The 27,247-nt window shown below is 48.8% G+C and overlaps 3 protein-coding genes across 9 annotated transcripts in view; 1 reads left to right on the top strand and 2 right to left on the bottom strand.

Moving 5' to 3' along the window:
* LOC128337139 (uncharacterized) overlaps positions 1-27,247 on the top strand; it is a 155,429-nt gene that overhangs the window by 2,415 nt on the left and 125,767 nt on the right. The window lies entirely within an intron of this gene.
* LOC128337133 (oocyte zinc finger protein XlCOF6-like) lies at positions 204-25,562 on the bottom strand. Its single transcript, XM_053277763.1, has 2 exons — positions 25,077-25,562; positions 204-3,628 (listed from the first exon to the last, which is right to left on the bottom strand). Exon 2 carries the CDS (start codon positions 3,414-3,416, stop codon positions 1,275-1,277), a length of 2,142 nt encoding a protein of 713 aa, XP_053133738.1. The 5' UTR covers positions 3,417-3,628; positions 25,077-25,562; the 3' UTR covers positions 204-1,274.
* LOC128337137 (zinc finger protein 665-like) lies at positions 11,925-17,070 on the bottom strand. Its single transcript, XM_053277771.1, has 2 exons — positions 16,732-17,070; positions 11,925-15,166 (listed from the first exon to the last, which is right to left on the bottom strand). Exon 2 carries the CDS (start codon positions 14,950-14,952, stop codon positions 13,513-13,515), a length of 1,440 nt encoding a protein of 479 aa, XP_053133746.1. The 5' UTR covers positions 14,953-15,166; positions 16,732-17,070; the 3' UTR covers positions 11,925-13,512.

The following is a 27,247-nucleotide window of genomic DNA, read 5'->3' as shown; positions in this document are numbered from 1 at the left end:
TCTTTTGCCCTGCTCAGCTACATCTTTATATGTCTGTATTCTCCTAAAGGGCATAAGGGGGTGAAGTCTGTGACTGATTAGGTCCACACCCTATTGAGACCACGTTTGATATGGCTTTTTTGTAATTTGGAAATGTTAACCAACGGGTTACTATCTACTTGGTAGACGATAGCCAATTCTGTACATACCAAGGAGGAGGAAACTTTATAGTTCAAAGAAACTTTATTGAATTCTGCAGAACAACAAAGTGGCCGTCTAGGGGATAGCTCCCAAAGACAAGACGGACCTAAGATGGTGTCCGTCCAAAGCTTTTATACAACAATTGATACATCTGAATACATCATCATTCACAACAAGCCAGCCAGGTAGTCCGGCAGTACAACTCCATATTAGGCCAACAGGCTTACAATACCACCATAGTTAAAGGAGTGCTTATGCAGCCTTTAGGAGGCAGTTCAGATACCAGCATCATCAACTCTCCTGACCAGTAGGCCAGAACAAAGCAAGGCATAGAGAATACATACTATGTTGCAAGTTACAAGGTCTGCAAGACACAGAGTATGAGAACCAAAGCATACTAAGCGGATTCTTTCCCACTGACATACATTCAGGAATACAAGATGGAGGGAACTCTCGCTCTCTTCAGCTACCATCCAAATGGTGTAGCAAGAGTTCAGTTCTCCATTAACTATATATCCTAGGATCAATACATATAGATCAATATGAAATGCTTAGATTCACGGGTAACAGAATTTCTACTACAACATGGAACTTTGCCCATTTCATCCAGCAGCCCTATTCTTGCCTTGCTAAGTCACACCTCCTCTGAAAATCTTTGACTGTCATTGTATATGTTAATATTTTTGCATTTTGTTTCATGCGATGGCTTGAGTATTATTGTATATATTATCATTCTTGTTGAATTTGGATTAATGATTTATTGTTCCTTAGTGTTAGTTATCAGAGATTATTCTATTATTGGTTCATTGTTTGTCAATATACATTTTCACTGTTCGGCTGATTTATATTATTTGTATATTTATTTGCCGTAATCACGGTGGGATTCCCCCCCCCCAACTTTTGATTGGTTGATTCCGTGATTGCCCTTGCTTGTGCTTTGCTTTCCACACCAAGCATTTGTGTGGTTTCTCCCCCAGTGTGGATTCTATTATGTTTATTAAGATCTTCGCTCATGCTGAAGGTCTTTCCACACTCCAAGCATTTATGAGGTTTCTCCCCAGTGTGGGTTCTGTGATGTCTGGTAAGAGCTCCACTCATGCTGAAACTCTTTCCACACTCCAAGCACTGATGTTGTTTCTCCCCAGTGTGGGTTTTGTGGTGTGTAATAAGATTTCCTCGCTGGTTGAAGCTCTTTCCACACTCCAAGCATTTGTGTGGGTTCTGTGGTGTGTAATAAGAGTTCCTCTCCGGCTGAAACTCTTTCCACACTCCAAGCATTTGTGTGGTTTCTCCCCAGTGTGGGTTTTGTGGTGTTTAATAAGATTTCCTCTATGGCTGAAGCTCTTTCCACACTCCAAACATTTATGAGGTTTCTCCCCAGTGTGGGTTCTGTGGTGTATATTAAGAGATCCACTCGTGCTGAAGCTCTTTCCACACTCCAAGCATTTATGTGGTTTCTCCCCAATGTGGGTTTTGTGGTGTGTAGTAAGATATGCTCTGTGGCTGAAGCTCTTTCCACACTCCAAGCACTGATGTGGTTTCTCCCCAGTGTGGGTTCTGTGATGTCTGGTAAGAGCTCCACTCATGCTGAAGCTCTTTCCACACTCCAAGCACTGATGTGGTTTCTCCCCAGTGTGGATTTTATGGTGTGTAATAAGATTTCCTCTCTGGCTGAAGCTCTTTCCACACTCCAAGCATTTGTGTGGTTTCTCCCCAGTGTGGGTTATGTGGTGTTTAATAAGAGTTCCTCTGTGGCTGAAGCTCTTTCCACACTCCAAGCATTTGTGTGGTTTCTCCCCAGTGTGGGTTTTATGGTGTTTAATAAGAGATTCTTTCTGGCTGAAGCTCTTTCCACACTCCAAGCATTTATGAGGTTTCTCCCCAGTGTGGGTTCTGTGGTGTATATTAAGAGCTCCACTCGTACTGAAGCTCTTTCCACACTCCAAACATTTATGTGGTTTCACCCCAGTGTGGGTTTTGTGGTGTGTAGTAAGAGCTCCACTCGTGCTGAAGCTCTTTCCACACTCCAAGCATTTATGTGGTTTCTCCCCCGTGTGGGTTCTGTGGTGTGTAGTAAGAGCTCCACTCGTGCTGAAGCTCTTTCCACACTCCAAGCATTTATGAGGTTTCTCCCCAGTGTGGGTGATGTGATGTCTGGTAAGACCTCCACTCGTGCTGAAGGTCATTCCACACTCCAAGCATTTATGAGGTTTCTCCCCAGTGTGGGTTCTGTGATGTATGGTAAGAGCTCCACTCGTGCTGAAGCTCTTTCCACACTCCAAGCATTTGTGTGGTTTCTCCCCAGTGTGGGTTTTGTGGTGTGTAATAAGATTTCCTCTCCGGTTGAAACTCTTTCCACACTCCAAGCATTTGTGTGGTTTCTCCCCAGTGTGGGTTTTGTGGTGTGTAATAAGAGATTCTTTCTGGCTGAAGCTCTTTCCACACTCCAAGCATTTATGAGGTTTCTCCCCAGTGTGGGTTCTGTGGTGTATATTAAGAGCTCCACTCATACTGAAGCTCTTTCCACACTCCAAACATTTATGTGGTTTCACCCCAGTGTGGGTTTTGTGGTGTGTAGTAAGAGCTCCACTCGTGCTGAAGCTCTTTCCACACTCCAAGCATTTATGAGGTTTCTCCCCTGTGTGGGTTCTGTGGTGTGTAGTAAGAGCTCCACTCGTGCTGAAGCTCTTTCCACACTCCAAGCATTTATGAGGTTTCTCCCCTGTGTGTGTTCTGTGATGTCTGGTAAGAGCTCCACTCATGCTGAAGCTCTTTCCACACTCCAAGCACTGATGTGGTTTCTCCCCAGTGTGGGTTTTGTGGTGTGTAGTAAGAGCTCCACTCGTGCTGAAGCTCTTTCCACACTCCAAGCATTTATGAGGTTTCTCCCCAGTGTGGGTTCTGTGATGTATGGTAAGAGCTCCACTCGTGCTGAAGCTCTTTCCACACTCCAAGCACTGATGTGGTTTCTCCCCAGTGTGGGTTTTGTGGTGTGTAATAAGATTTCCTCTAAGGCTGAAGCTCTTTCCACACTCCAAGCATTTATGTGGTTTCTCCCCTGTGTGGGTTCTGTGATGACTGTTAAGAGCGCCACTCATGCTGAAGTTCTTCCCACACTCCAAGCGTTTATGTGGTTTCTCCTCAGTGTGGGTTCTGTGGTGTATAATTAGATGTCCTCTCTTGCTGAAGGAGTTCCCACAGTTGAAACATTCATATAATCTCCCACCTGCTTTCATTTCCCACTCTGGTTAAATCTTAGTTCAGGCGTGGAGCTTTTGCTATGCGGAGGGTGCAGGATCCTTTCTCTTACTTTATCCATTATTTTTTGGACTTCTCTTCTTCCATTTGGCTCCAGTTTTTAGTCTACGCTCCCTTGTATTTCATCTGGCATGACCCATCATTCCTGTGCTGGGTTTCCCCTCATTGTTCCTCTTCCAAGTCCCACTAGCTGGAAAGAAGAGAGAAAATGTGTCAGAGCCTGGGATGGAAAAGGAGCATTAACTAGATAGGACGGTCCCTAGACATAGGCATGAACCAGTTCGAAAGACTTTTTCTGGACCTACGAATCATTTCTGCAGTGGTGGAGGGGGGATACATTTAAAGTTCCAGAGAGATGCTTACCCTCCCCCACCTCCTGCGTTTCCCTCAACCACGTTGGGAAATGGCTTGCTTAGCAAGCAGGAGGTTTCCTATTCGAATCCCCGCTGGGATGTTTCCCAGACTATGGGAAACTCCTATATCAGGCAGCAGCAATATAGGAAGATGCTGAAAGGCATCATTTCACACTGCCTGGGAGGAGGCAATGGTCAACCCCTCCGTATTCTACCAAAGACAACCACAGGGACAAACACAACCACTAGATGCTCTTCCCAGAGTGGTTCCATCCCCTAAGGGGAATAACTTACAGTGGTCATACATCAAGTCTCCCATTCATAAGCAACCAGGGTGGACCCTGATTAGCTAAGGGGGCAAAACATTCTTGTGTTCACCCAAGCTTTTAATTAGATATTAGGGCTATTTTTACTATCACAATCCTAGCCCGATTTTTGTGATTGTAAGAATCTCCAGGCTCGGGGCTGATGGTTCTGGAGTGGCTAACCTGCTCCTGTAGCCCGCCCCTTAGCCCGGGTTTGTGGAGCGAGTGCTCCGCAAACCCGGGCTATCTGCTTATGAGTAGCCACGGCGCAAGTAGACCCCTGGCTGGGAGGCTGAAAAGCAGCCTCCCAGCTCACGGGTCTCCCCAGTATGCTCTGCGTGCTTATGCAGGACATACTGGTGCTTCCAGGGCCCCCGAGGCCCCCGAGTTCCCCCGCCAGCTCCGTCTCGGAGCCAGACATCGTGTGGCCGGCCGATCCGGCCGCCCAGGGCTCCGTGCCCACTCTGCGTCTGCGGGGAGAGCGGACTTGGCTAGGAAAAAAAAAATCGGGCTAGGAAAATGGAGCATTGGTACTCACCGTGAAGGCTTCTTCTGGCTGCTGTTGTAGAGGACAACTCCCTGGGTTATCATCCCTTGATCGCTCCAGGGCAGGACGTATGCAAATTAGAAAGCCATAAAAGGAGCCGGATGGTAACCCCACCCAGTTCTTGTAGTCAGCCAAGCTTCGAATGGAAGGAAACCTCAATAACCCACATATATTAGTAGAAAGGGCCAGTAAATGGAAACAGGGAAACAAACAGGTTAAAAACAGCAGGAAGATAGAGAATCGTCCCCCCAGGAGTCTGGGACCGCATAGGGAAGGTCGAGTTGTCCTCTACAACAGCAGCCAGAAGAAGCCTTCACGGTGAGTACCAATGCTCCATTCTTGGCTGCTGTGTGAGGACAACTCCCTGGGGACATACCAAAGCCAGGTGACCCAGGGTGGGGGTCCCAGGCCACTGAGGGGGAAGGACGTGTTGCAGAACCCTTCTGCCAAAGGCAGCCTGAGCGGAGTGCATAGTGTCCATCTTGTAGTGCCTGGTGAAGGTGGACGGGGACGCCCACGTGGCCGCTCTGCAGATCTCCTCCCACGGGGCATTGGTGGAGAACGCTGCGGAAGTGGAGGTCGCTCTAGTTGAATGTGCTGTGATTCACGTGGGTGGAGGAAAGTGTTGGGTCTCGTATGCCAAGGAGATGCAGGCTCAGATCCAATGACCGATGACAGTTGAGGAGACCTTTTGGCCCAGGAAGGAGACAAATAAGGAGTCCATCATCCTGAAGGAGGTGGTTCTTTTAAGGTAGGTCTTCAAGCAGCGGCGAACGTCCAACTTATGCCACTCCTTTTCCCTGGGGTGGACAGGCTTGGGACAGAAGGAGGGCAGGACCAGGTTTTGAGACCTATGAAACATGGAGTCGACCTTAGGAAGAACTGAAGGGTCCGGGATTAAGGTTACTGAATCAGCTGAGAATATACAGAACCTGGGATTGGAGGACAGCGAGGCTAATTCTGATATCCTTCTGGCCGAGGTGACGGCTAGTGGTGTGCATGGTTTTGGTCCGGCCCCATGGGAAAGACCGCCAGACCAGTCCGGAGGTCCAGCGGTCCCAATGGGCGGGGGACTGTGACTTTAAGCGGGGTGGTGGTGGTGGTAGTACTCCCCCCGCCGCCACTCTTACTCCTCCGGCACTGGTCCGTTGAAAAATCTTCTTGGGGCGGCAGAGTTCCTCCCTGCCGCCCCTGCCCCGTCGTTGTTAGATTTTTCAATGGACCAGCGCTGGATGGGGAAGAGCGGCCGGGGGGGGGTAAGTACTACCACCACCCCACTTACAGTCCCCCCCCCTGGGGGGGACTCCGGACCATGCACACCCCTAGTGACGGCCACCAGGAAGGGGGGGGGACTCCGGACCATGCACCAGTCCCCCCTGGGGGGGGGACTCCGGACCATGCACACCCCTAGTGACGGCCACCAGGAAGGCCAACTTCAGGGAGAGGAAGCGTAAGGAAATGGACTTAATCGGTTCAAATGGAGGCTTGTGAAGGACCCGCAAGACTTTGTGGAGGTCCCACGTAGGAAACCTATGTACTACAGGAGGGGATGTTAGTGATGCTCCACGAAGGAAACGCTTTAGGTGAGCGTGGAACAAGAGAGGCTTGCTCTTGAATGGTAGCAGGAGAGGAGCCAAGGGTGAAGCATGCCGCTTGACGGTATTGGCCTTAAGGCCCTTGTCGAGGCCGTCCTGTAGGAATTGTAGCAGTTCAGGTAAGGAACATGCACTTGGAGTCAGGTGCCTGTTTCTGCACCAACTGAGGAAAACTCTCCAAGTGCACTGGTATATGCGGTGAGTGGAGGAGCGTCTGGAGGCCATCAGGGTGTCTAGAACGCCCTGGGAGTAACCGAAGCCCCCTAGCAGCTCCCGTTCAAGTGCCAGGCGGCAAGCTGGAACCAGGTGGGATCTGGATGGAGTACTGGGCCCTGTGAGAGCAGGTCTGCGGAGACGGGAAGAAGAACTGGAGGCCCGGTTGCGAGGTTCAGGATCTCTGGGAACCATGGCCTGCGGGGCCAACGGGGGGGCACTAGAATCACCCTGGCCCCCAGGAGCCGAATGCGCCTGAGAAGTCTGGCCAGAAGCGAAACTGGTGGGAAGGCGTAGAGGAGGGTCCTTGGCCAGGGAGCCGTCATGGCGTCTGTCTGTTCTGCCTGTGGGCACTGGAACCGACTGAAGAACCGTGGAAGCTGGGTGTTGCTGGGAGTGGCAAACAAGTCGACTTGAGGGGCTCCCAGTCTTCTGGACAGGAATAAGAAGGCTCTGTGGCTCAGGGCCCATTCAGCTGGGTGGATGTCTTGCCGGCTCAGCCAGTCCGCTTGTACGTTCAGTTCTCCCTTCAGGTGGACTGCTGATAGGGAGGACAGGTGAGATTCGGCCCACTGAAGAAGCAGAACTGCCTCCTGGTTAAGGGAGCAAGACCTGGTGCCGCCTTGCCGGTTGACGTGTGCCTTTGCCGTCACATTGTCGGTCTGGACCAGGACATCCTTGCCCTTCAGCACAGGTAGGAAGGCTTGAAGGGCCAAGCGAATCGCACGAAGCTCCATCCAATTCATGCTGTGGCCCGACTCCTCGGGGGACCACTTGCCCTGAGCCGACTGAGAAAGGCAGTGAGCTCCCCATCCCCGAAGGCTTGCGTCCATGGTGATGAGAATCCGAGGGGAGTCCAGAAAGGGCTTGCCGGCCTCTAGGTTTCTCTTGCAGAGCCACCAGCGGAGCGAAGAGCGCACTTCTGGATACAATTGAACCCTCCTGGACGACTTGGAGGCAATGTCCTCCTGGAAAGGGAGGAGGAACCACTGGAGGCAACGAAGACGGAACCTTGCCCAGGGGACAGAGTCGATGGAGGAAACCAGTAGACCCAATAACTGAGCCAGATGAAGGACATGAGGCCTGCTGGTCGCCAGGGTCTTCGATGTCATGGACCAAATCTTGAGTCTGCGTTCCTCTGGAAGAAACAATCGGTCCCTTTGGGTGTCCAGGACTACTCCTAAGTGCTGGAGTCTGAATGTGGAAGACAGGTGGCTCTTGGTGTGGTTGACCTGGAAACCATGGGACGTTAGGGCCTCTAGGGTGATCTGGACGTCCTGTTCTGCTTGGTCTCACGACAGTACGATCAAATCGTCCAAATACGTAAAGAGGCGGACCTTTTGCAGGCGGATGTAGGCTATTAGAGGGGCCAGCACCTTTGTGAATGCCCTTGGGGCTGGGGAAAGGCCGAATGGAAGGGCTCGATACTGATAATGTACTCCCCTGTAACAGAATCTGAGGAGATGACGGGATAGAGGGTGAATAGGAATGTGCAGATAGGCCTCTGTCAGATCCACTGATGCCATCATGTCCCCGTGTTGTAGGCCCTCTGCGATGGAGCGGAGAGTCTCCATACGGAACCTGCGCTTGCGTACCCACCAGTTTAAGGGTTTTAGATCGAGGACAGCCCTGTAGGTGCCGTCCCGCTTGGGCACAGTGAATAAGATTGAATAAAGCCCTTGACGGTGCTCTTGAGGGGGGACCGGTTCTATGGCTGCGATGGCTAACAGGTGGTCTATGGCCTGTTGAAGGATTCTGTGTCTTTTGATGCATCGAGATGTTGGAGTGGGAAGAAACCTGTCTAGTGGGCGGCCTGACAACTCTATTAAATATCCCTCTAAAACTGTTTTCAGGACCCATTTGTCTGTGGTGGACACCTCCCAGGCATGTTAAAAGTGGGAGAGGCGACCTCCTATCCTTAAAGAGTCACTGTGCTTGACGTGGCTTAAACTGCTGGCCCGGCTGGGCTCTCGAATTGGACTTGGCGGGGAAGTTTCCCTTTGGCCAATTGGGGCGTCTTAATCTGTTGTCTCGCTCGCGGGGGCGAAAAGAGGGGCGAAAGGAATGAAATTGGTGCTGTTGAGGCTGACCCCTACGAAAAGAGCGCCGGTCTTCCCTCCTGGCTGTGCTGGGAAGGGTCATCTTTCTATCCTTGGATTCAATGAGGATGTCCTTAAGGGCTTCATCCCCAAAAAGCTTAGTGGCCGAGAAGGGGACTGCCGCCAAGTTGGTTTTTGATGATGCATCAACCTGCCAGTGGCGGAGCCAAAGGGTTCACCTAGCAATAACATTAGTAGCTGTAGCCCGGGCCCCGAAACATACCGCATCCAGGGTGGTGTCAGCAATGTAGGCTTGTGCCTTCTGGAGCTTTAGGGCAATCTGGCGGGACCTGGCTGGATCTGGGGGAGGAAACTGAAGCAACTCATCGGTCCAGAGCAGTGCTGCCCAAGAAATGATAGAGGCAGCTATGGGGGCTCTGATAGAAAGAGAGATACAATCGTTATTTCTCTTTAACTGCACTTCGATTCTCTTTTCGGCAGGGTCCTTCAGCGTCGACTCTCCATCTCCTGGCAGGACCGCACGAGAGGTCAGGGCTGCGACATGAGCATCTACCAGAGGCTTTTGGAGCTGTTCAGCTGCTGCGGGGATGAATGCGTAGTGCTTGTTAGCTAAGGAAGAAACCTTCTTCTGAACCGCTGGTTCTTGCCACTCCTGCTGGAGAACCTCCGAGAAGGGATTTGGCAAGGGAAGCAGGAGCTCTGGTGAAGAATGTGTAGGTCATACCAGAGATTCCTTGGAGGGAATAGCCCCAGATTGCAATCCCTCAATCGTGAGACTGAGGGTGTGCATGGCCTTAACAAACAACATGGAAAAATCATCAGATGGAAAAAGGTGCTTAAACTGAGGGGTGGATTTCTCCATCCCCGTCTGTCCATCAGACCACTCCCCTTCTTCCCTGGAATCGTCCCCCAAGTCCGCCAGATCGGGGAAACGCCCCCTGTAAGGGCTGGCCCAGCTTGGCCTGAGGGGGAATGAGGGGGAGCAGGGACCCTTCCTAGGTGGGTAGGAGACTCTGGACACGAGTCTTCCAAAGAGTGGATTAGAGCAGAACGTGTGGCAGCGGGTCTTGGATCCCTACGCCCCTTCTGCTGCCCCTTGCGGCCCTTCCGCCTCTTTCTGTGGGATTTCCCATGCGGGGCAGAGTCAGAATCAGAAGTGGAGGGGGAGGGAGGGAGATCGCTTCCTCCACTTGCGGCCCCTCTTTCCGCCCTTGCACTGATGCAGGGCTTGCCAGAGCACATCGCTGATCCAGCTTTTCCAGCTCTCCGGCATCTCTGTCCCTGGGGCTGCAGAGGAGGGGGGAGGGGAAAGGGGAGGGGCCAGTCCCTGGTCTCCTGCTGAAGCCGCTATTGCTACGAGCAGAGGGGGGCTATCCAATGGCGAGGCCTGAATTGGAGCCATGGAGAGGGGCTGCCTGCCCTCGGGGCCACCCATTTGATCCGCTAGGGGACTGCCGCGCAAACTCACCCTCCTCGGCCTGTGCGATGCTCTCCTCCTCTCCCGAGGAACCGGTGGCCTCCGAGGATCTGACCGCCGAGAGGAGCTCAAGCACTTGGGCTCTCCTGCGCTGCCGCTGGGACCTTGCGTGGTCTGCCTCATCGAGGGCCGAGTCAAAATGGCACCCTTCGCTCTGCGCGGCCGCACACGCGGCGGTGGTGGCAGCATGCCGGTCTTTCTTTGAGGCACCCGCCGCCACAGAGGGGGGCGGTGCTGCCGAGGTGCCTCCGCCCGGGGGGACGCGGTGGTCCTGGGCGTGGCTGTGGTGGGTCTAGCGGCGGCCGCGCTCGCAGCGGGGCGGTCCGCCTTTGCCGTTTGCGCCTTTTGCCTCTCCGTGTGTGGTCGGAGGCCCTGAAGGCACGGCTGCTCCATGGCAGAAGGGGAAGAGAAAGAGAAAGGTCTGGGCAACAAGCGGAGAGCAGAGGTAACGAGCGGGGTGGAACGGGGAGAGAGGCTTGGAAGGGAGCCTTTGTAAAGGAAAAATGCCTTTTTGGGGGGGGAAGAGGGGGAGAGGAGGGGGGGCAGTCGAGGAGCCAAACAAGGAGGAAAGAGGCTTAAGCGGAGGAAGGAGCAAGGTAAAAAACTTATCTGAGGAGGAACGAAGCAAGGCTGAAGTGTTAGCAGTAGCAGGACGAAAAGAACTGGGTGGGGTTACCATCCGGCTCCTTTTATGGCTTTCTAATTTGCATACGTCCTGCCCTGGATCGAGCATGGGATGATAACCCAGGGAGTTGTCTTCACACAGCAGCCGAGAATCCTAGCCCGATGTTTGTGATCGTAAGAACCACCGGGCTCGCAGCCGATGGTTCTGGAGCGGCTAACCCGCTCCTGTAGTCCGCCCCTTAGCCTGGGTTTGTGGAGCGAGTGCTCCGCAAACACGGGCTATCTGCTCGTGAGTAGCCGTGGCGTGGCTCCGCACTGTGGCTACTCGTGAGTAGACCCCCTGCTGGGAGGCTGAAAAGCATCCTCCCGGCTCAGGGTCTCCCCAGTATGCCCTGCGCACTCAGGCAGGGCATACTGGGGCTTCCAGGGGCTGCACGGCCCCCAAGCTCCCCAGCCCCTGCCAGCTCCGTCTCGGTGCCAGCCATCGTGTGGGCAGCCGATCTGGCCGCCCAGGGCTCCCTGCCCGCTCTGCGTCTGCGGGGAGAGCGGACTTAGCCTGCTCTCCCTGCAGTTTCTCAGGAACCGGGTCTCATGGTTCGTGAGACCCGGCTCATTGTTTAAATGTTTTAATAGTTTTAACATTTTAAATTATAATTGTTGTAATCTTCTAATCTGTTGTTTTTATTGTTTTGTTGCGGACTGCCCAGAGATTTGTGTTTTGGCCGGTATACAAATGTGTGCAATAAATAAAATTGGCAAATGTGTTAAACAGACAGACAAATAAAATAAGCAAGTTACCAGTCATAAGAAATGAGAAACACTGAAAATAATATACTTCTGAGAGGTTTCTCGCATGTTTTCACATGTCAGCTTGCACTAGAAAGTGTGGTACAAGTGTAGATTACTCTGCTGGAAAACTGAACCTGCACTGAAACCGTGATAGTCCTGGGTTTACAGTTCAAAGTGACTGCAGTATCTGTCAAGCAGAAGGAAAAGCCACGCGTTTGCGATCAATTTAGGTGTATAGATCCACCAATCTGATTTCAAACAGGACAGCAGAATGGCATCCTTGGTGTTACCCCAATTTCTTAGGATTTACAGAGAAGCATTTCGAGGCCAAGAAACCTTTAAAAGGGACTTTCCTATAATCTTCTTTGCAAAGCCCTGTTTTGTATTTTTAAAAATGTACTTTTAATGGAGGAAGAGGAGGTTGAAATGGTTAATGTTCATTTTAGCAGTCTATGAAACTACTTGCATGAAGTTGGGCTATGTTAGTACACTACAAGCTTATAAAAGACACAGAACGTAAGCATACAAGCATAAAGCAATATATTATTAATAATATTAAAAATATGATTGCAAGCATAAAGCAAAATATTAGTTAGTGAATATTATAAGGAGAAACATGGGAGTAGAGAGCCATTTTCTCATGTATTTTGCTATGTGAGCCATTTTGAAAACTTGGTTGCTAAACAAAGCAGTATCTAAATGTTTTAATCGTTTAAGTCAAAAGCATAAGATAAGGCAATAGTATAAGGCAAATACAGACACACATACAGATCACAGATTAAAGCAATAAGCAGTTTATCTTCAAAAACAAGCACATCATAAACACAAAGGCAGGAACAAACAAAAACAGAAACAGATCAATTCTTAGAGCATCCTTCGCCCATTATTTTTACAGCTTTTAATAATTTTTGTAGTGACTCATGTCCGCACAAGAAAGTCTGCTATTGGGGTGGGGGAGGGGTTTATACCAGTTTATTCTAATATTCTAATTTTGGCTTACACGTGGCACCTGAATATGGTTTTTTTTAAACTCTAAAAACCTCTCTCTCACACAGAGAAGATGGGGTATTTGTTTCTGTGTGTGTCTGTGTGTTGCAAGGGGGGGGGGATCTCTTTCACACAGACACACACACAAACTCTGAGAAAAACTAATATTCATTGAACAATTTGAAGGAATTAAGCACATTTATTCAAAACAGAGACACAGAATTATGAATTTCCCAGAGGGAAGCAAAACAGAGAAGAAGCAGATATCTCACAAGGGTTTATCTTTCGCAAAATGAGGGAGATTTGAAGGCTTGGCTGCAGTATCATTTGTATGATTCCAACACTGTTTGAATTTATGCATGTGCAGTGAGGTGAGCCTTCCTGCTTCTTCCAGTGTGGGTTCTGCTGTGTATAGTGAAGCTCCTTCCACACTCCAAATATTAGTGTGGTTCCTTCCCAGTGTGGGCTAGGTGTCCAGTAATTTGTGCACTTCTACTGAAGCTCTTTCCATAATCTCAGTATATGTGAGGTTTCTCCCCAGTGTTGGATTTATGGTGTGTAATAAGATTTCCTCTCTGGAGGAAACGCTTCCCACACTCCAAGCATTTGTGTGGTTTCTCCCCAATGTGGATTCTATGATGTATATTAAGAACTCCACTCGTGCGGAAGCTCTTCTCACACTTCAAGCATTTGTGTGGTTTCTACCCAGTGTGAGTTTTGTGGTGTGTAATAAGATCTGTTTTCTGGCTGAAGCTCTTTCCACACAACAAAAATTTGTGTGGTTTCTCTCTAGTGTGGATTCTATGATGTTTATTAAGATCTCCGCTCATGCTGAAGCTCTTTCCACACTGCAAGCACTGATATGGTTTCTCCAGAGTGTGGGTTTTGTGGTGTGTAGTAAGGGCTCCACTCGTACCGAAAGTCTTTACACACACCAAGCATTTATATGGTTTCTCTCCAGTGTGGGTTTTGTGGTGTATAATAAGATTTTCTCTCTGGCTGAACGTCTTTCCACACGCCAAGCATTTGTGTGGTCTCTCCCCAGTGTGGATTCTATGATATTTATTAAGATCTCCGCTCATGCTGAAGCTCTTTCCACAGTCAAAGCATTTATGTGGTTTCTCTCAAGTGTGGGTTTTATGGTGTCTAATAAGATGTCCTCGCTGGCAGAAACTCTTTCCACACTCAAAGCATTTGTGTGGTTTTTCCCCTGTGTGGGTACTATGGTGTCTAATAAGAGTTCCTCTCTGGCTGAAGCTCCTTCCACACTCCAAGCATTTGTGTGGTTTTCCCCCAGTGTGGGTTCTATGATGTTTAATAAGATATCCACTCGTGCTGAAACTCTTTCCGCAGTCAAAGCATTTATGTGGTTTCTCTCCAGTGTGGGTTTTGTGGTGTGTAATAAGAGTTTCTCTGTGGCAAAAAGTCTTCCCACACTCCAAGCATTTGTGTGGTTTCTCCCCAGTGTGGATTCTACGATGGTTACTAAGCTCTCCACTTGTGCAGAAGCTTTTCCCACACTCCAAGCATTTATGTGGTTTCTCCCCAGTGTGGGTTCTGTGGTGTCTAATGAGACTTCCTCTCGTACTGAAGCTCTTTCCGCAGTCAAAGCATTTGTGTGGTTTCTCTCCAGTGTGGATTCTATGATGTCTGTTAAGATTTCCACTCGTGCTGCAGCTCTTTCCACACTCGAAGCATTTGTGTGGTTTCTCCCCAGTGTGGATTCTGTGGTGTATATTAAGAGCTCCACTCGTACTGAAGCTCTTTCCACACTCCAAGCACTGATGTTGTTTCTCCCCAGTGTGGATTTTGTGGTGTTTAATAAGAGTTCCTCTCCGGTTGAAACTCTTTCCACACTCCAAGCATTTGTGTGGTTTCTCCCCAGTGTGGGTTTTGTGGTGTGTAATAAGATTTCCTTTCCGGCTGAAGCTCTTTCCACACTCCAAGCATTTGTGTGGTTTCTCCCCAGTGTGGGTTATGTGGTGTGTAATAAGATGTCCTTTCCGGCTGAAGCTCTTTCCACACTCCAAGCATTTATGGGGTTTCTCCCCAGTGTGGATTCTGTGGTGTATATTAAGAGCTCCACTCGTACTGAAGCTCTTTCCACACTCCAAACATTTATGTGGTTTCTCCCCAGTGTGGGTTTTGTGGTGTGTAGTAAGAGCTCCACTCGTGCTGAAGCTCTTTCCACACTCCAAGCATTTATGTGGTTTCTCCCCAGTGTGGGTTCTGTGATGTCTGGTAAGCGCTCCACTCATGCTGAAGCTCTTTCCACACTCCAGGCACTGATGTGGTTTCTCCCCAGTGTGGGTTTTGTGGTGCTTAATAAGAGTTCCTCTCTGGCTGAAGCTCTTTCCACACTCCAAGCATTTGTGTGGTTTCTCCCCAGTGTGGGTTCTGTGATGACTGTTAAGAGCTCCACTCATGCTAAAGTTCTTCCCACACTCCAAGCTTTTGTGTGGTTTTTCCTCAGTGTGGGTTCTGTGGTGTATAATGAGATGTCCTCTCTTGCTGAAGGAGTTCCCACAGTCTAAACATTCATATAATCTCCCACCTGCTTTCATATCGCACTCCGGTTAAATCTTAGTTCAGAAGTGGAGCTTTCTGCTATGCGGAGGGCGCAGGCTCCTTTCTCTTACTTTCTGCATTATTTTTTTGGACTTCTCTTCTTCCGTTTGGCTCCAGTTTTCAGTCTACGCTCCCTTTTTTTTCATCTGGCACGACCTATCGTTCCTGTGCTGGGTTTCCCCTCATTGTTGCTCTTCCAACTCCCACTGGCTAGAAGGAAGAGAGAAAATGCATCAGAGCCTGGGATGGAAAAGGAGCATTAACTACATAGGAAGGTGGCTTATACTGAGACATAGGCACGAACCGGTTCGAAAGACTTTTTCTGAACCTACTAATCATTTCGGCAGTGGTGGAGGGGGGATACATTTAAGGGACCAGATTGTTACTTCCCCTCCCACACCTGCTGTGTTTCCCTCAACCACGTGGGGAAATGGCTTGCTTAGCAAGCAGGAGGTTTCCGATTCAAATCCCCGCTGGGATGTTTCCCAGACTATGGGAAATTCCTATATCAGGCAGCAGCGATATAGGAAGATGCTGAAAGGCATCATTTCACACTGCGTGGGAGGAGGCAATGGTCAACCCCTACCAAAGACAACCACAGGGACAAAGACAACCACTACATGCTCTTCCCAGTGTGGTTCCACCCCCTAAGGGGAATAACTTACAGTGGTCATACATCAAGTCTCCCATTCATATGCAAGCAGGGTGGACTCTGATTAGTTAAGGGGGCAAAACATTCTTGCTACCACAATTTGTTCACCCAAGCTTTTAATTAGATATTGGGGCTATTCTTACGATCACAGAAATCGGGCTAGGAAAACCCTAGCCCGATTTTTGTGATCGTAAGAACCACCGGGCTCGCAGCCGATGGTTCTGGAGCGGCTAACCCGCTCCTGTAGCCCACCCCTTAACCAGGGTTTGTGGAGTGAGTGCTCCGCAAACTCGGGCTATCTGCTCGTGATTAGCCGCAGCGCAGCTCCGCACTGCGGCTACTCGCGAGTAGACCCCCAGCTGGGAGGCTGAAAAGCAGCCTCCTGGCTCAGGGATCTCCCCGGTATGCCCTGCACGCTTACGAAGGGTATACTGGGGCTTCCAGGGGCTGCGTGGCCACCAAGCTCCCCAGCCCCCACCAGCTCCGTCTCGGGGCCAGCCATCGTGTGGGCAGCCGATCCGGCCGCCCAGGGCTCCCTGCCTGCTCTGTGTCTGCAGGAAGATTGGACTTAGCCCGCTCTCTCCGCAGTTTCTCAGGAACCGGGTCACACTGCAAGCACTGATATGGTTTCTCCAGAGTGTAGGTTTTGTGGTGTGTAGTAAGGGCTCTATTCGTACCGAAGGTCTTTACACACACCAAGCATTTATGTGGTTTCTCCCCAGTGTGGGTTGTTTTGTGTGTTTATAAGATGTCCTCTCCGGCTGTAGATCTTTCCACACTCCAAGCATTTATATGGTTTATATGGTCTAATAAGATTTCCTCTCTGGCAGAAACTCTTCCCACAGTCCAAGCATTTGTATGGTTTATCCCCAGTGTGGATTCTATGGTGTGCATTGAGAGCTCCACTCGTGCTGAAGCTCTTTCCACATTCCAAGCATTTATGTGGTTTCTCCCCAGTGTGTGTTCTGTGGTGTATAATAAGATGCCCTCTCTTGCTGAAGAACTTCCCACAGTCCAAACAGTTATATAATTTCTCACTTGTTTTCATTTCCCACTTTGGTTCAAAGCTTGGCTCAGAAGTGGAGCTTTTTCTATCCGGAAGGCACAGACTTCTTTCTCTTACTTTCTGCGTTATTTATTGGACTTCACTTCTTCTGTTTTGCTCCTGTTTTTAGCCTGTTCTTTTTAGTACGTGCCTCTTATTTCATCTGGCACCACCCATAAATCCTCTGCTGGGTTTCCCCTCATTGTTCCTCTCCCAACTCTCAGCTGCTGGAAGGAAGGGAGAAAACTGGTCAGAGCCTGGGATGGAAAAGGAGCGTTAACTAGACAGGAAGGTGCCTTATACTGAGTCATTTGCAGAAACCGGTTTTGAGGTCATTTTCTGGAACAACAAATCATTTCAGGTGGTGGGGGGTACATTTCAGTGACCAGAGAGATGCTTCCCCCCACCTGCTGCATTTCCCCCAACAGCGCAGTTTCCAAAATCCCTGGCACAGGGTGGCAGTGTAACTCCTTGCTGCCGCAATCAGCGTCAAACTGGAAGTGCCCGACGTGCGGGAGTGTCCAGAGTGTGATCCAGCCCATCCTCCATGCGAGTGTAGAGTCCCAGGGTGGCCAGAACCTAAGAGGTATACTCATGGTTCAAATGGGCCAAAAGCCAAATCTGGCCACCTAGGTGTAGACTCACCTAGCAAGTCCAATATGGACACTTGGTCCTTCAGAAGGGAAAACTTCTCAAGAATGTGTAGGTTGGTGAAAAGAGCAGAGAGGGACAGCCAGGAGGGGGATGAAATCGCTCCAGAGCACATTTCAAAACCACATTCACCAAGAACGTGCTTCTCACATGCTTTCCCACAGCAGCCTGGTCTGCAGCTGTTAGCAGGGGAAGCTTTTGTCAAAGATCCCTTTGGCCTGCCTCTGTCCAGCTGCTGCTGTTCTTTCTCTGGGTGAACGGCTTGGGGAGATTCTCCATTGAAAAGCAGGATTGAAAGAGTCCTTCGAGGTACAAGAGCCCGTCAACCGCAGCTGGGTCTGCAGCCATTCCGAGGGGTTCCTGCTGCTGGGCTGAATTCCAAGCTCCTTCCAGTGATGGGGAATTACTACAGACCCACTTTGGATGCAGGGGCCCTTAGTAAAACTAGACGAATAAGATCCATTCAGAGATAAATAAGAGGGGAGTAAGGAGGGGGCTGACTAGGATATGAGGGATCTGAGTTCAAATTCCTCCCCACTCAGCCGTGAAGCTCAGAGGATGGCCTTGTGCCTGTCACTTTCGCTCCTTCTAACCTGCCTCACAGTATTTTTGTCAGGGGGAAGCAGCAGCATATATGCCCCCCTGTGGTCCTTGCAGGAAGGGAAGGGTATAAATGTCAAACATAGATATAGTCAAGTCAAGTCAAGTTTTATTTACGGTCCTAGACCAAACAATCCATGCATACAAATAGCAGAACAATTTATAAAAATTCTATAGGTTCTCATTATACATCTTAAAAGCAATATAACAAAATTTAGCTACAGAGTTAAAATTAAAAACATTTTCATCAGAGAGTAAAAATTTAACAAGTTGTTCAGCAGATCGGTCTGTCTGTTTACAGACCAGAGGTAGAATTAAGTGCTCCCTTGATTGCCTATGTATTTTACAGGATAATAGAATATGCTCAATAGATTCTATTTCCCCACTGCCGCATCTGCAGAAGCGTTCTTCCAGGGGAACACCATTGTATCTCCCGGCTAATAGTGCAGAGGGAAAAGAATTTGTTCTTGCCCTTGTAAATGCCCACCGGAATTTGCTGAGTGTAATATAGGACAAATAATTTGCTGGTGAAAGATCCCATCTAGTTCTTACTCCTTTATAGAATTCTGTCAAAGAGGCCCAGTTATTTTGCAATGCAATATCTGTCAAACGCTGTTTTACTATTCTTTTAGCATTTCCCAAGTCCAACTCCAGCAGTTGTTCAGGGTCTATTCCTAGGAGCAGCAAGCTTTTTACTAACTACAGTGCACCACTGCGGTTGTGGGTTTAACGATAGAAACTGAGGAATTAGGCCCACCGGGCGTAGGTGGACTCTCAACCAAAAGTAAATGATTAATAGCCAGGCACGAGATTCGATCTTTATGAGGCCGGCCTCCATACGCAGTATTACATTTGCGGTGCATCTTGTAGTCCCAAAGATAGCTCTCAAGAAACCGGATTGAATTCTTTCAAGCATATCAAAGTTTGCATAAGGTCCCAATTTGATCCCGTACAACAGCTGAGGGATAACCTTTGCTAAATATAGTTTTAAAGCCGCAGGAAAGAAACCTGCTTCCTGCGTTCTGAAAAATCTGTTAATTGCCACCACACTGCGTTTTGCTGAGTCAGCTACCATTCTCATATGTGCCGCTTTCCCAGCATTTTGTTGAAAAACCACCCCAAGATATTTTATTTGATTGACCTGTTCTAATTTATGTCCATCCAAGATCCATGTAAATTTCCTTGGTTTATTTTTAAAGCACATAATTTTAGATTTGTTATAATTGATCTTCAAGTGTTCCTCTTGGCAATATGATGTTAGAACATCTAAAGCTCTTTTGAGCCCGACCCTGGTTTGAGATAAAATAACCGCGTCATCTGCGTACATCAGGATCGGGATCTTTTTGTTGGCTAATTTAGGTGCATGGATATCAACATTTTGCAGCCGTTTAATCAGATTGTTAATGTAAAGATTGAATAAATAAGGGGCCAACACACCCCCTTGCCGCACACCTTTCTCTGTTGGAATTGAATTGGTGAAATTGCCGGCAGTGTCTAAACGTACTCTTAAAGAGGAGTTCTCATGGAGCTTGATGAGCAATAATAAAAGCCTTTGATCTATAGATGTACTAGCCAATTTGGTCCATAGTAAACTCCTTGAAATTGAGTCAAAGGCCATTTTAAGGTCCACGAAAGCGGCGAACAGTGGTCTTTTATGGACCCTAACTTGTTTGTCCACAAGTTGTTGTAAAATTAAGCAGTGGTCCATAACCAATCTATTCGGTCTAAAACCTGCTTGCTCATCATGGATTATATGCTCCTGCTCCATCCAAGAGCAAAGTTTTACACACAGATGTTTGGCATACAATTTACTTATTATATTCAAAAGGCTAATTGGCCTGTAATTAAAGGGATCCTCCCTATTGCCTCTTTTATAGATCGGGACCACCATGGCTGAGCCCCACTGCTGAGGGAATTGTGCAGTTTGATCTATATAGGTGAACAAAAGAGCCAATGCTGGGGCCCACCAGTCTATATGAGCCTTTAATAGTTCTGGAGGGATGTAATAGTTCCCGGGTGCTTTTCCACCCTTCAGCTGCATAATTAGTTGTTCCACCTCATAGGTGGAGACCGTAGGCCAGGAAGGTAAAGTATCTATATGTAGGTCAATCTGGGGTTTAAATGTGTGGTTGCTATAAAGTTCCCGAAAGTGTGATTCCCATAATTCAGGGGCAATTGGACAGGCCTGTTCAGAGTTTACCTTGTTTTGGGATAATGAAATCAGCCTCCAAAAATTTGTTAAATCATTTTTCCTGGCTGCTTCTATCAGAGATAGCCATTCCTTTTGAGTTACAATCGTCTTCTTAGTTCTAAGAAGAGCTTTATATTCCTTTTTTCTTTTTAGACAGTTCTAAATGTGTATGTGTAGACGGGCAGAGAATAGCATATTTTGAGAGCATGACAAGATGCTTTTTTGTCCTTATGCAATCTTGGTCAAACCACTTTTTGGTATGGCCAGTTTTCTTTTTAGGTTTGGCATGATGATCTTTAGTTAGTAGAGATTTAACTGATCTTGTAAGAACCTCATACTTTTCAAGAATATGGGCATTTTGGTCTCTCTTAATCAGTGCATCCAGCAGCCCTTCCTTAAGCGATTCTCCGTTCTTCAAGTTAAACCATTCGGAGAAAACTTGATTAATTTGGGAATTCCATTTGATTCTGGGAGTCCCATCAATGGCCTGTTGTGTAAAGGGCATAACTCTAGAACTCGTATCTTGCTTCATGAAAGTGTAATTTAATACTAAAGGATAATGGTCACTTTCTGGCCTAGCTATGATGTTAAATCTGGGTATAGCTTCAAATACATCTCTAGAAACTAATACATAGTCAATAGTAGATCGATTAGTGCCCCGTTGGAAGGTAAATTTTCCTGGGCAGTCCCCAGACGCAGTGCCATTCAGAATTAATAAGTCCAGTTTGTTAGCCATTCGGGCTAAACATAACCCTGCGAAATTGCACGTTGGGTCTAGAGAAACGTGATTAGATAAACCAAGTTCTAACTCATCCAATGGGGGCCACAAAGAAAAACTTCCATAAAGTGAGACGTCATTGTGACCTAGTCTCGCATTGCAATCTCCAGCTATAATCAGAGGCGTATTAGGGTATTCATCTATAAGCTTAAAGATGTATTGTTCAATTTCTCCCCAAAGCGCCTCCGTCTGTGAGATGCAACTCTGCGTTGGGACATATAAGTTTACACACAGAAAGCTGGTTTTATGATCAGAGACCAGTATAGCCAAAGCCCACTCCCCAGGACAAGATACCTTCACCACCTGCGCATTAAAGCATGAGGTAATAAATATACCGAGGCCTCCCAATGGTCTACCAGCCTTCTTACTAGCCAGAGCTGGCCTCGTGTAGGAAATATAGTTTTTGAACTTTATTTCACCTAACCACCATGTCTCCTGTAAGATTATGATATCAAACTTAGAGAGAAAGTTCAGGAGGTCACAGTCTAAAAGTTTAGAGCCCCAACCATGAATATTCCAGACGATTATTGTAGCGGATTGACAAGCCAGGTGTGGAATAGGATGTCAGTTTTGCCTGGCAGTGTCCCCGACAGTGTCTCGTTCCACCAAAGTTTCTTCTCCTTCAGCGAGCCAGTCCCTCAAACCCAGTTTGGATGGAGATTGAAGTAGAACAGAGTTGAATTGAAATGAATGCTCTATAAGCGGAGATAATAATTCCATAGAAGCATTATCCAAGGAACTATTAGGCTGTCCAGTTAAGTTCCTGTTAGTTGCACTCAACGCTTCTATTTGGGTTGAGTTATTGGTTGAAATCAATGCATAAAACTCATCCAAATGTGGATCAGATGATAGTGGTATCGCTGGAATAAACTTACCAGGATCCATTGTTTTAATGGGTGCTCGTTTAGTGGCCGAAGGAGTTATGTTCAGTTTATCCTCCGCCAGAAGGGGTTGTATTTTCCTTGGTGTAGTGGTTAAATAATCACCAGGTTGTGATGGATCGTTCCAAGGGTTGGCGATTTCAGAATGAGGATGGTATTGAGTTCTGCTGTGTTGTTCTGAATAAGGAGTAAGTTGTGTATTTCCCTCTCTCAAAGGGGAGCTCAGCCCATTCACTGTTTCGTATCTCGTAGAACAGACTGCATCTTTAGATCTAGTAGGTACATAGGTACGTTTGGGGCAGCGGACAGTAGAGTTATTAAAGTTCCTGCTGTCTCCAGTTGAGCATTCTATTAAGGATAACGTAATCAATTGGGAAACATCCCAAGGTCCTGTTAGATACTCAAGATCTCCTGTTGTCTCCGTTGCTATGGATGTAGAGCAGGCATCCCCAAACTGCGGCCCTCCAGATGTTGCTGAACTACAACTCCCAGCATACCCAGCCACAAAAAATTGTGTCTAGGGATGCTGGGAGTTGTAGTTCAGCAACATCTGGAGGGCCGCAGTTTGGGGGTGCCTGATGTAGAGGATGGAGAAACTTGGGATTGCTTATCTACAGATTTTGAAGTAGATCTCCCCATCCTATGCTGTTTAACCTGAACAAAATATTTATCCAAGGGAGTCGCAATTGAGGGTTTAGAAAATATTCTTTTAGGGAAGATTCTCCACTTATTCATAAATTTCCTCATCCTTGCCAAGGATGCAGGAATTAGATCATTTTCAAAAGATAATAGTAACCAGCACAAAGGGATTCCTTGTATGCTGCCTCTCAAATTTCTTAAGGTCCACAGATTCCTCCTCAAAACCCAGCAACTGCGCCAAAGATTTTTTGATATTATGCAATTTATCCCAGCGACAAGCATTATGTCCATCCAGAATGATAATGAGTTCACTCTGGCAGGGTTGGAAAATATACCCTGCACCAGATTTAGCAGACAAATCATCAGCTATTGGGGAGCAGCAAGTGGTATCTGCACCAGTGAGTACTGTCTGAGAACATGCTTCAGCAGTAGCAATGGGTTTAATTTGCCTTGTAATGTTATTCAATTGATTTACTTGTTCATTAATCTTATCCAGTTTCACATTTACTGTAGAAAATCTCTGAAATAGGCACAACAAGGTTTCAATCATTAAAATAAAGGATTTTAGATTGGGGTCGGAGGCTGAGTCAGCTGCTGCCAGGTTCTTTAGCATTGTATCCACTCCAGTGGTACCATTCCCAGCCAGTGGATTCACCTGTGCGTGGGGCGTAAGTGATGAAGGAATTGAGATCCCAGAGACAGACAAATTCAAGGAATCCTCAGATCTATTAACACTTCTATTTCCTGGATTGGTCTCATTTATCTCATTTAACATACATATTGGTGTCTGTTTCATAAGAAAGGAATCTAGCTTTGTTTGCGTATACACTGTAGTTAGTTTGACTTCAGCTAGAGAATCGTGCAGCTGTTTCTTGTTAGATATGGAGTGTTTCTTATTGCCAGTTATCTTCCTTTTAGTGCACTTCTTTTTCATTGTTTGGGCTCGCTTCATACTTGCTATTTAATTATCTCCTCTGTTGGTCATATGCTGTCAAGGTCAAACTTTTAAACAGTCCCAAATCTTATTCAACCATCCACCGTCCACCTCATCGCGCACGGCCCCCCCGGTTGGAGGCTGTCTGCCAGCCGGTCAACTTCAAAATTCGTATCTCAGCCTTGATATTACAGTCTTCTTCAAAGTCCAGCCTCCTCAGCAACCCCAATTTGCTAATGTTTACAGCAATACTGTTAAGGAAGATTAAAACCACAAATAAGTCTTTAAAAGATTAAAATACAGCTCACAAGACGCTGATGAGACTGGGAGGGAGCCAGAAGCTGGAACCGTATGTCAGATGCATATTCCTCTGGACTACTAGCCACATGCACTTTGAAAGTCAGCATATAAATAGGGATGACAATTTAAAGAGATGTTACAAAGAAGCCACCTAATGGCGCAGCATGGAAATGACTTGCCTAGCAAGCAGGAGGTTGCCGGTTCGAATCCCTGCTGTTATGTTTCCCAGACTATAGGAAACGCCTGTATTGGGCAGCAGCGATCTAGGAAGATGCTGAAAGGCATAATCTCCAACTGCATGGAAGGAGGCAATGGTCAACCCCTCCTGTATTCTACCAAAGACAGCCACAGGGCTCTGTGGGCGCCAGGAGTCGACACCGACTCGATGACACAACTTTACAAAGAAATACCAGAAGCTTATTTAACTAATCTTACCCCAAAAGACATTTAAACCAAAATGAAAGTACAGGTCACATAAATGCCTTCAGCAACGGCACAGCAGCAGCCATCAAAGCACTGCCTACAACCGGTTGCATCCAAGTCAAGAAGAGAGGAAGGAATCTCCCATCCTTGGCAAGGGTGGCCAGTTGCAGTGAAGCCAGGAGATGCCCAAGCAGCACAAATCTGCAGTTCACACAGAGGAGCAGAATCCTAGAATGTGAGAGCTGGAAGGGATCTCAAAGGTCATCTAGTCCACCCCCTGCACAGGGCTGCAGCACCCCTGGAAGTTCTCTGTCCAGCCTCTGCTTGGAACCTGCAGGGATGAGACCCCCCCAATATGGGACCCCCCACTTCAGAGCTTGGAAAGTGGCCACTCCATCCATCTCCAGGGACTTTCCCAGACAGCAGGCTTGACCGAGAGGCTCCCCTGCCAGTCTGAAATGGTCCCAAAAAACCAATGCAAAAAGGTGGACTTTTTTAACCTCCAACACACACCATCGTGTATGACGTGTGTTCCCCAATATTATTATTATTAATATTCTTTATTCGATTTCTATACTGCCCTTCCAAATGTAGGTCAGGGCGGTTTACACAGATAAGTCATAAATACATAAGATGGACCGTGGGGACTGCGAGGTCAATCTGGAGGACCTGCGAAGGGCACAGCTGCCTTTCGGGAGGGGAGGGGAGCCAAGTCCAAGCACCGCCTGCTGGGGACGCTGCAGGGCTGGCGAAAGAGACCCGGCACCCTCCCTTTCAGTTACACGGAAGGAGACACGCAAGTGGTGCTGGGGAAGGATGCAGGATGATTCCCACCCATCCCCCGGCCCCGCTGGCTTCAATCTTTGCTTCCCGGAGCTGAAACGAAGCCAACCAGCCCAGAGGAGAAAGTGGAGGCTGCACCCCTCAGAAGCCTCCTGCGGGGACAGTTCCTACTGCAGAAGAGAGAGACCCGCCTCCACCCCGCCCCTTCCCCAGAATGCTGTGCGGCTGCCGCTGGCTGCTCACCTCCCCGCTTTCGCCAAAGGGCCCAGCCAGAAGCCATGAGCCTGATCCGCCTCTACCGTAGTGTGTGGAGAAGCAGCGGCAACGTTGCCGGCAGCAGCGCGGTCCTCTGCCTGGCCCCGCCACTCCGGCTCGAAGCAGCCACGGAAGAAGAGCCGGGGGACTGTCGCTCTCGGTTCACAGGAAGGCTCCTGCCAATTGCAGGCGCTGCAGCCGGGTGCCTGCCCCTCCTCGGCCCGCCCCCGCCGCAGCGCCACTTCCGAATGCGCAGGATTGGACCCTCCCGCCTTCCTCCTCCTCCTCCTCCTCCGGCCCTCCTGCCTCCGCCCACGCAGCCTCCGACTGGCCCTCCCGTTCCAACAGCATCCCAGCCCCTCTCTCCCATTGGCTGAGCCCCCAAGGCCGCGACCCCTCCAGGACACCCCGCCTGCGAAACCTGGCCTCCTTTCTCTGCCGGGGGAGAGATTCTATTTAGGGGGTGGAAGAACAGTTGGGGGGACAGATGGGGTGGGAGCTGCAGGCCTGCGACTTCCCAGCCCTGCAAGCAGAGAAGGGGGGGAAGGAGGGCGGGGTGATTTTGCCTCCAAGTTGCAGATTTCCCAGGCGGGCAGCGCCTTTTCTCCCCCGAGCAGAAAAGATCTCTGGACCTTCCAGGCTGCATCTGAGGACAGGGAGAGAAGCTGCGGGATGGGAAGAAATCCGTCTCCTTCCCTTCGCGGATGAAAGGGGTCCCAAGGGCTGCACCCCGCCTCCTCCTCCTGCTCCGCAATCCGGCCTCCAGGGGAAAGGGAGGTCCAGGAGGGAGGTCAGCGGGTCCCCCCTTTGCAGAGGCTGCTGCTGGGAGTTGGGCATTTGCGTCTAGAGAAAAAGGAGGAACCTCCTGAGCTGGCCGGACAAAGACACCCCCGGACACTCCACTCATGCTGGGCCTTGGACGTTGCAACAGGGGGTGATGGGGCTTGGAGTCCAGCCACATCTGGGCACCCACATGAGCAGCGCTGCCATAAGTTAATGACCCAAGAGCTGCTTTCTGCCCTAGTAGAAGCCGCTTCCCATCCCCTTCAGTTCAGTGGTGTTGTGAGAGTGGATAATCCCGTCCCCCTCCTTGCAGGATGGATGTCAATTCACTTGTCAATTTCTATTCTGTTCCCACTTAGCTGTCTTTTCGTTTCCAAACAGAAAGGGACCTTTAGCCTTTGCTCATGGAGAAAGCGATCCTGCTCCTAGATCTCTAGGAATGCTTTCTTCTGTCCTTTTTCCTGACTCTATGGTGTACTTCTTCCCCACTCTCGACCTGCTCAGTTTTTTGAGATGGGACCATCAGAACAGGGGATGTGTGCACAGGGAAGGATTCAGTCATGGGATTCTGCCCAGACAGACCCTTCATTCTGAAACGGAATGGAGATGTTCTGCCTTATCCATTCCTCCATCCTTTCTCTCCTAATTTGGTCCAGAGGACCACGAGGGGTGTGTGCAATTTGGAAGACAGGCACAGAAGAATCGGCCTTAGACTAAGCTAAGGGGAGAGCTGGTCTGATGGTAGCAAGCATGACTTGTCCCCTGGTTGCATATGAAAGGGAGACATGATTTGTGAGTACTGTAAGATATTCCCCTTGGGGGTGGAGCCGCTCTGGGAAGAGCGCCTGCCTGCTTGCATGCAGAAGGTCCCAGGTTCCCTCCCTGGTGGCATCTCCAAGAGGAGATACAAAGAAAAACCGGAAACATATTTCACTGATGTTACCCAAGAAGAAACTTTTAACCCCAAAGAAAAGCAGAGGAGAGGAGAGCTGGTCTTATGGTAGCAAGCATGACTTGTCCCCTTAGCTAAGCAGGTTCTGCCCTGGTTGCATATGAAAGGGAGACTTGATGTGTGAGCATATTCTGGGAAGAGCAGAAGGCTTCAAGTTCCTTCCCTGGCAGCATCTCCAAGATAAAGCTGAGAGACATTCCTGCCTGCAACCTTGAAGATGCCGCTGCCAGTCTGTGAAGACAACACAGAGCTAGGTAGTCCAATGGTCTGACAGTATATGGCAGCTTCCTATGTTCCACAGATCACATAAAATGACTTCAGCAGCAGCAGAGAATCAACCTCAGAGGCAGGACGCCTCTGAATACCAGTTGTAGGGGAGTCCCAGCAGGAGAGAGGATATGCTCTCAGCTCCTGCCTGTGGGCT

Source organism: Hemicordylus capensis, chromosome 14, assembly GCF_027244095.1.
Source record: "Hemicordylus capensis ecotype Gifberg chromosome 14, rHemCap1.1.pri, whole genome shotgun sequence".
Lineage (NCBI taxonomy): Eukaryota > Metazoa > Chordata > Lepidosauria > Squamata > Cordylidae > Hemicordylus > Hemicordylus capensis.
The sequence above is the reverse complement of the archived record's forward strand: the minus strand, read 5'-3'. Positions and strand labels throughout refer to the sequence as shown.

Excerpts from the sequence above, each read along its gene's own strand:
- LOC128337133 (XM_053277763.1), bottom strand. The coding sequence starts at position 3,416 with ATGAAAGCAGGTGGGAGATTATATGAATGTTTCAACTGTGGGAACTCC.
- LOC128337137 (XM_053277771.1), bottom strand. The coding sequence starts at position 14,952 with ATGAAAGCAGGTGGGAGATTATATGAATGTTTAGACTGTGGGAACTCC.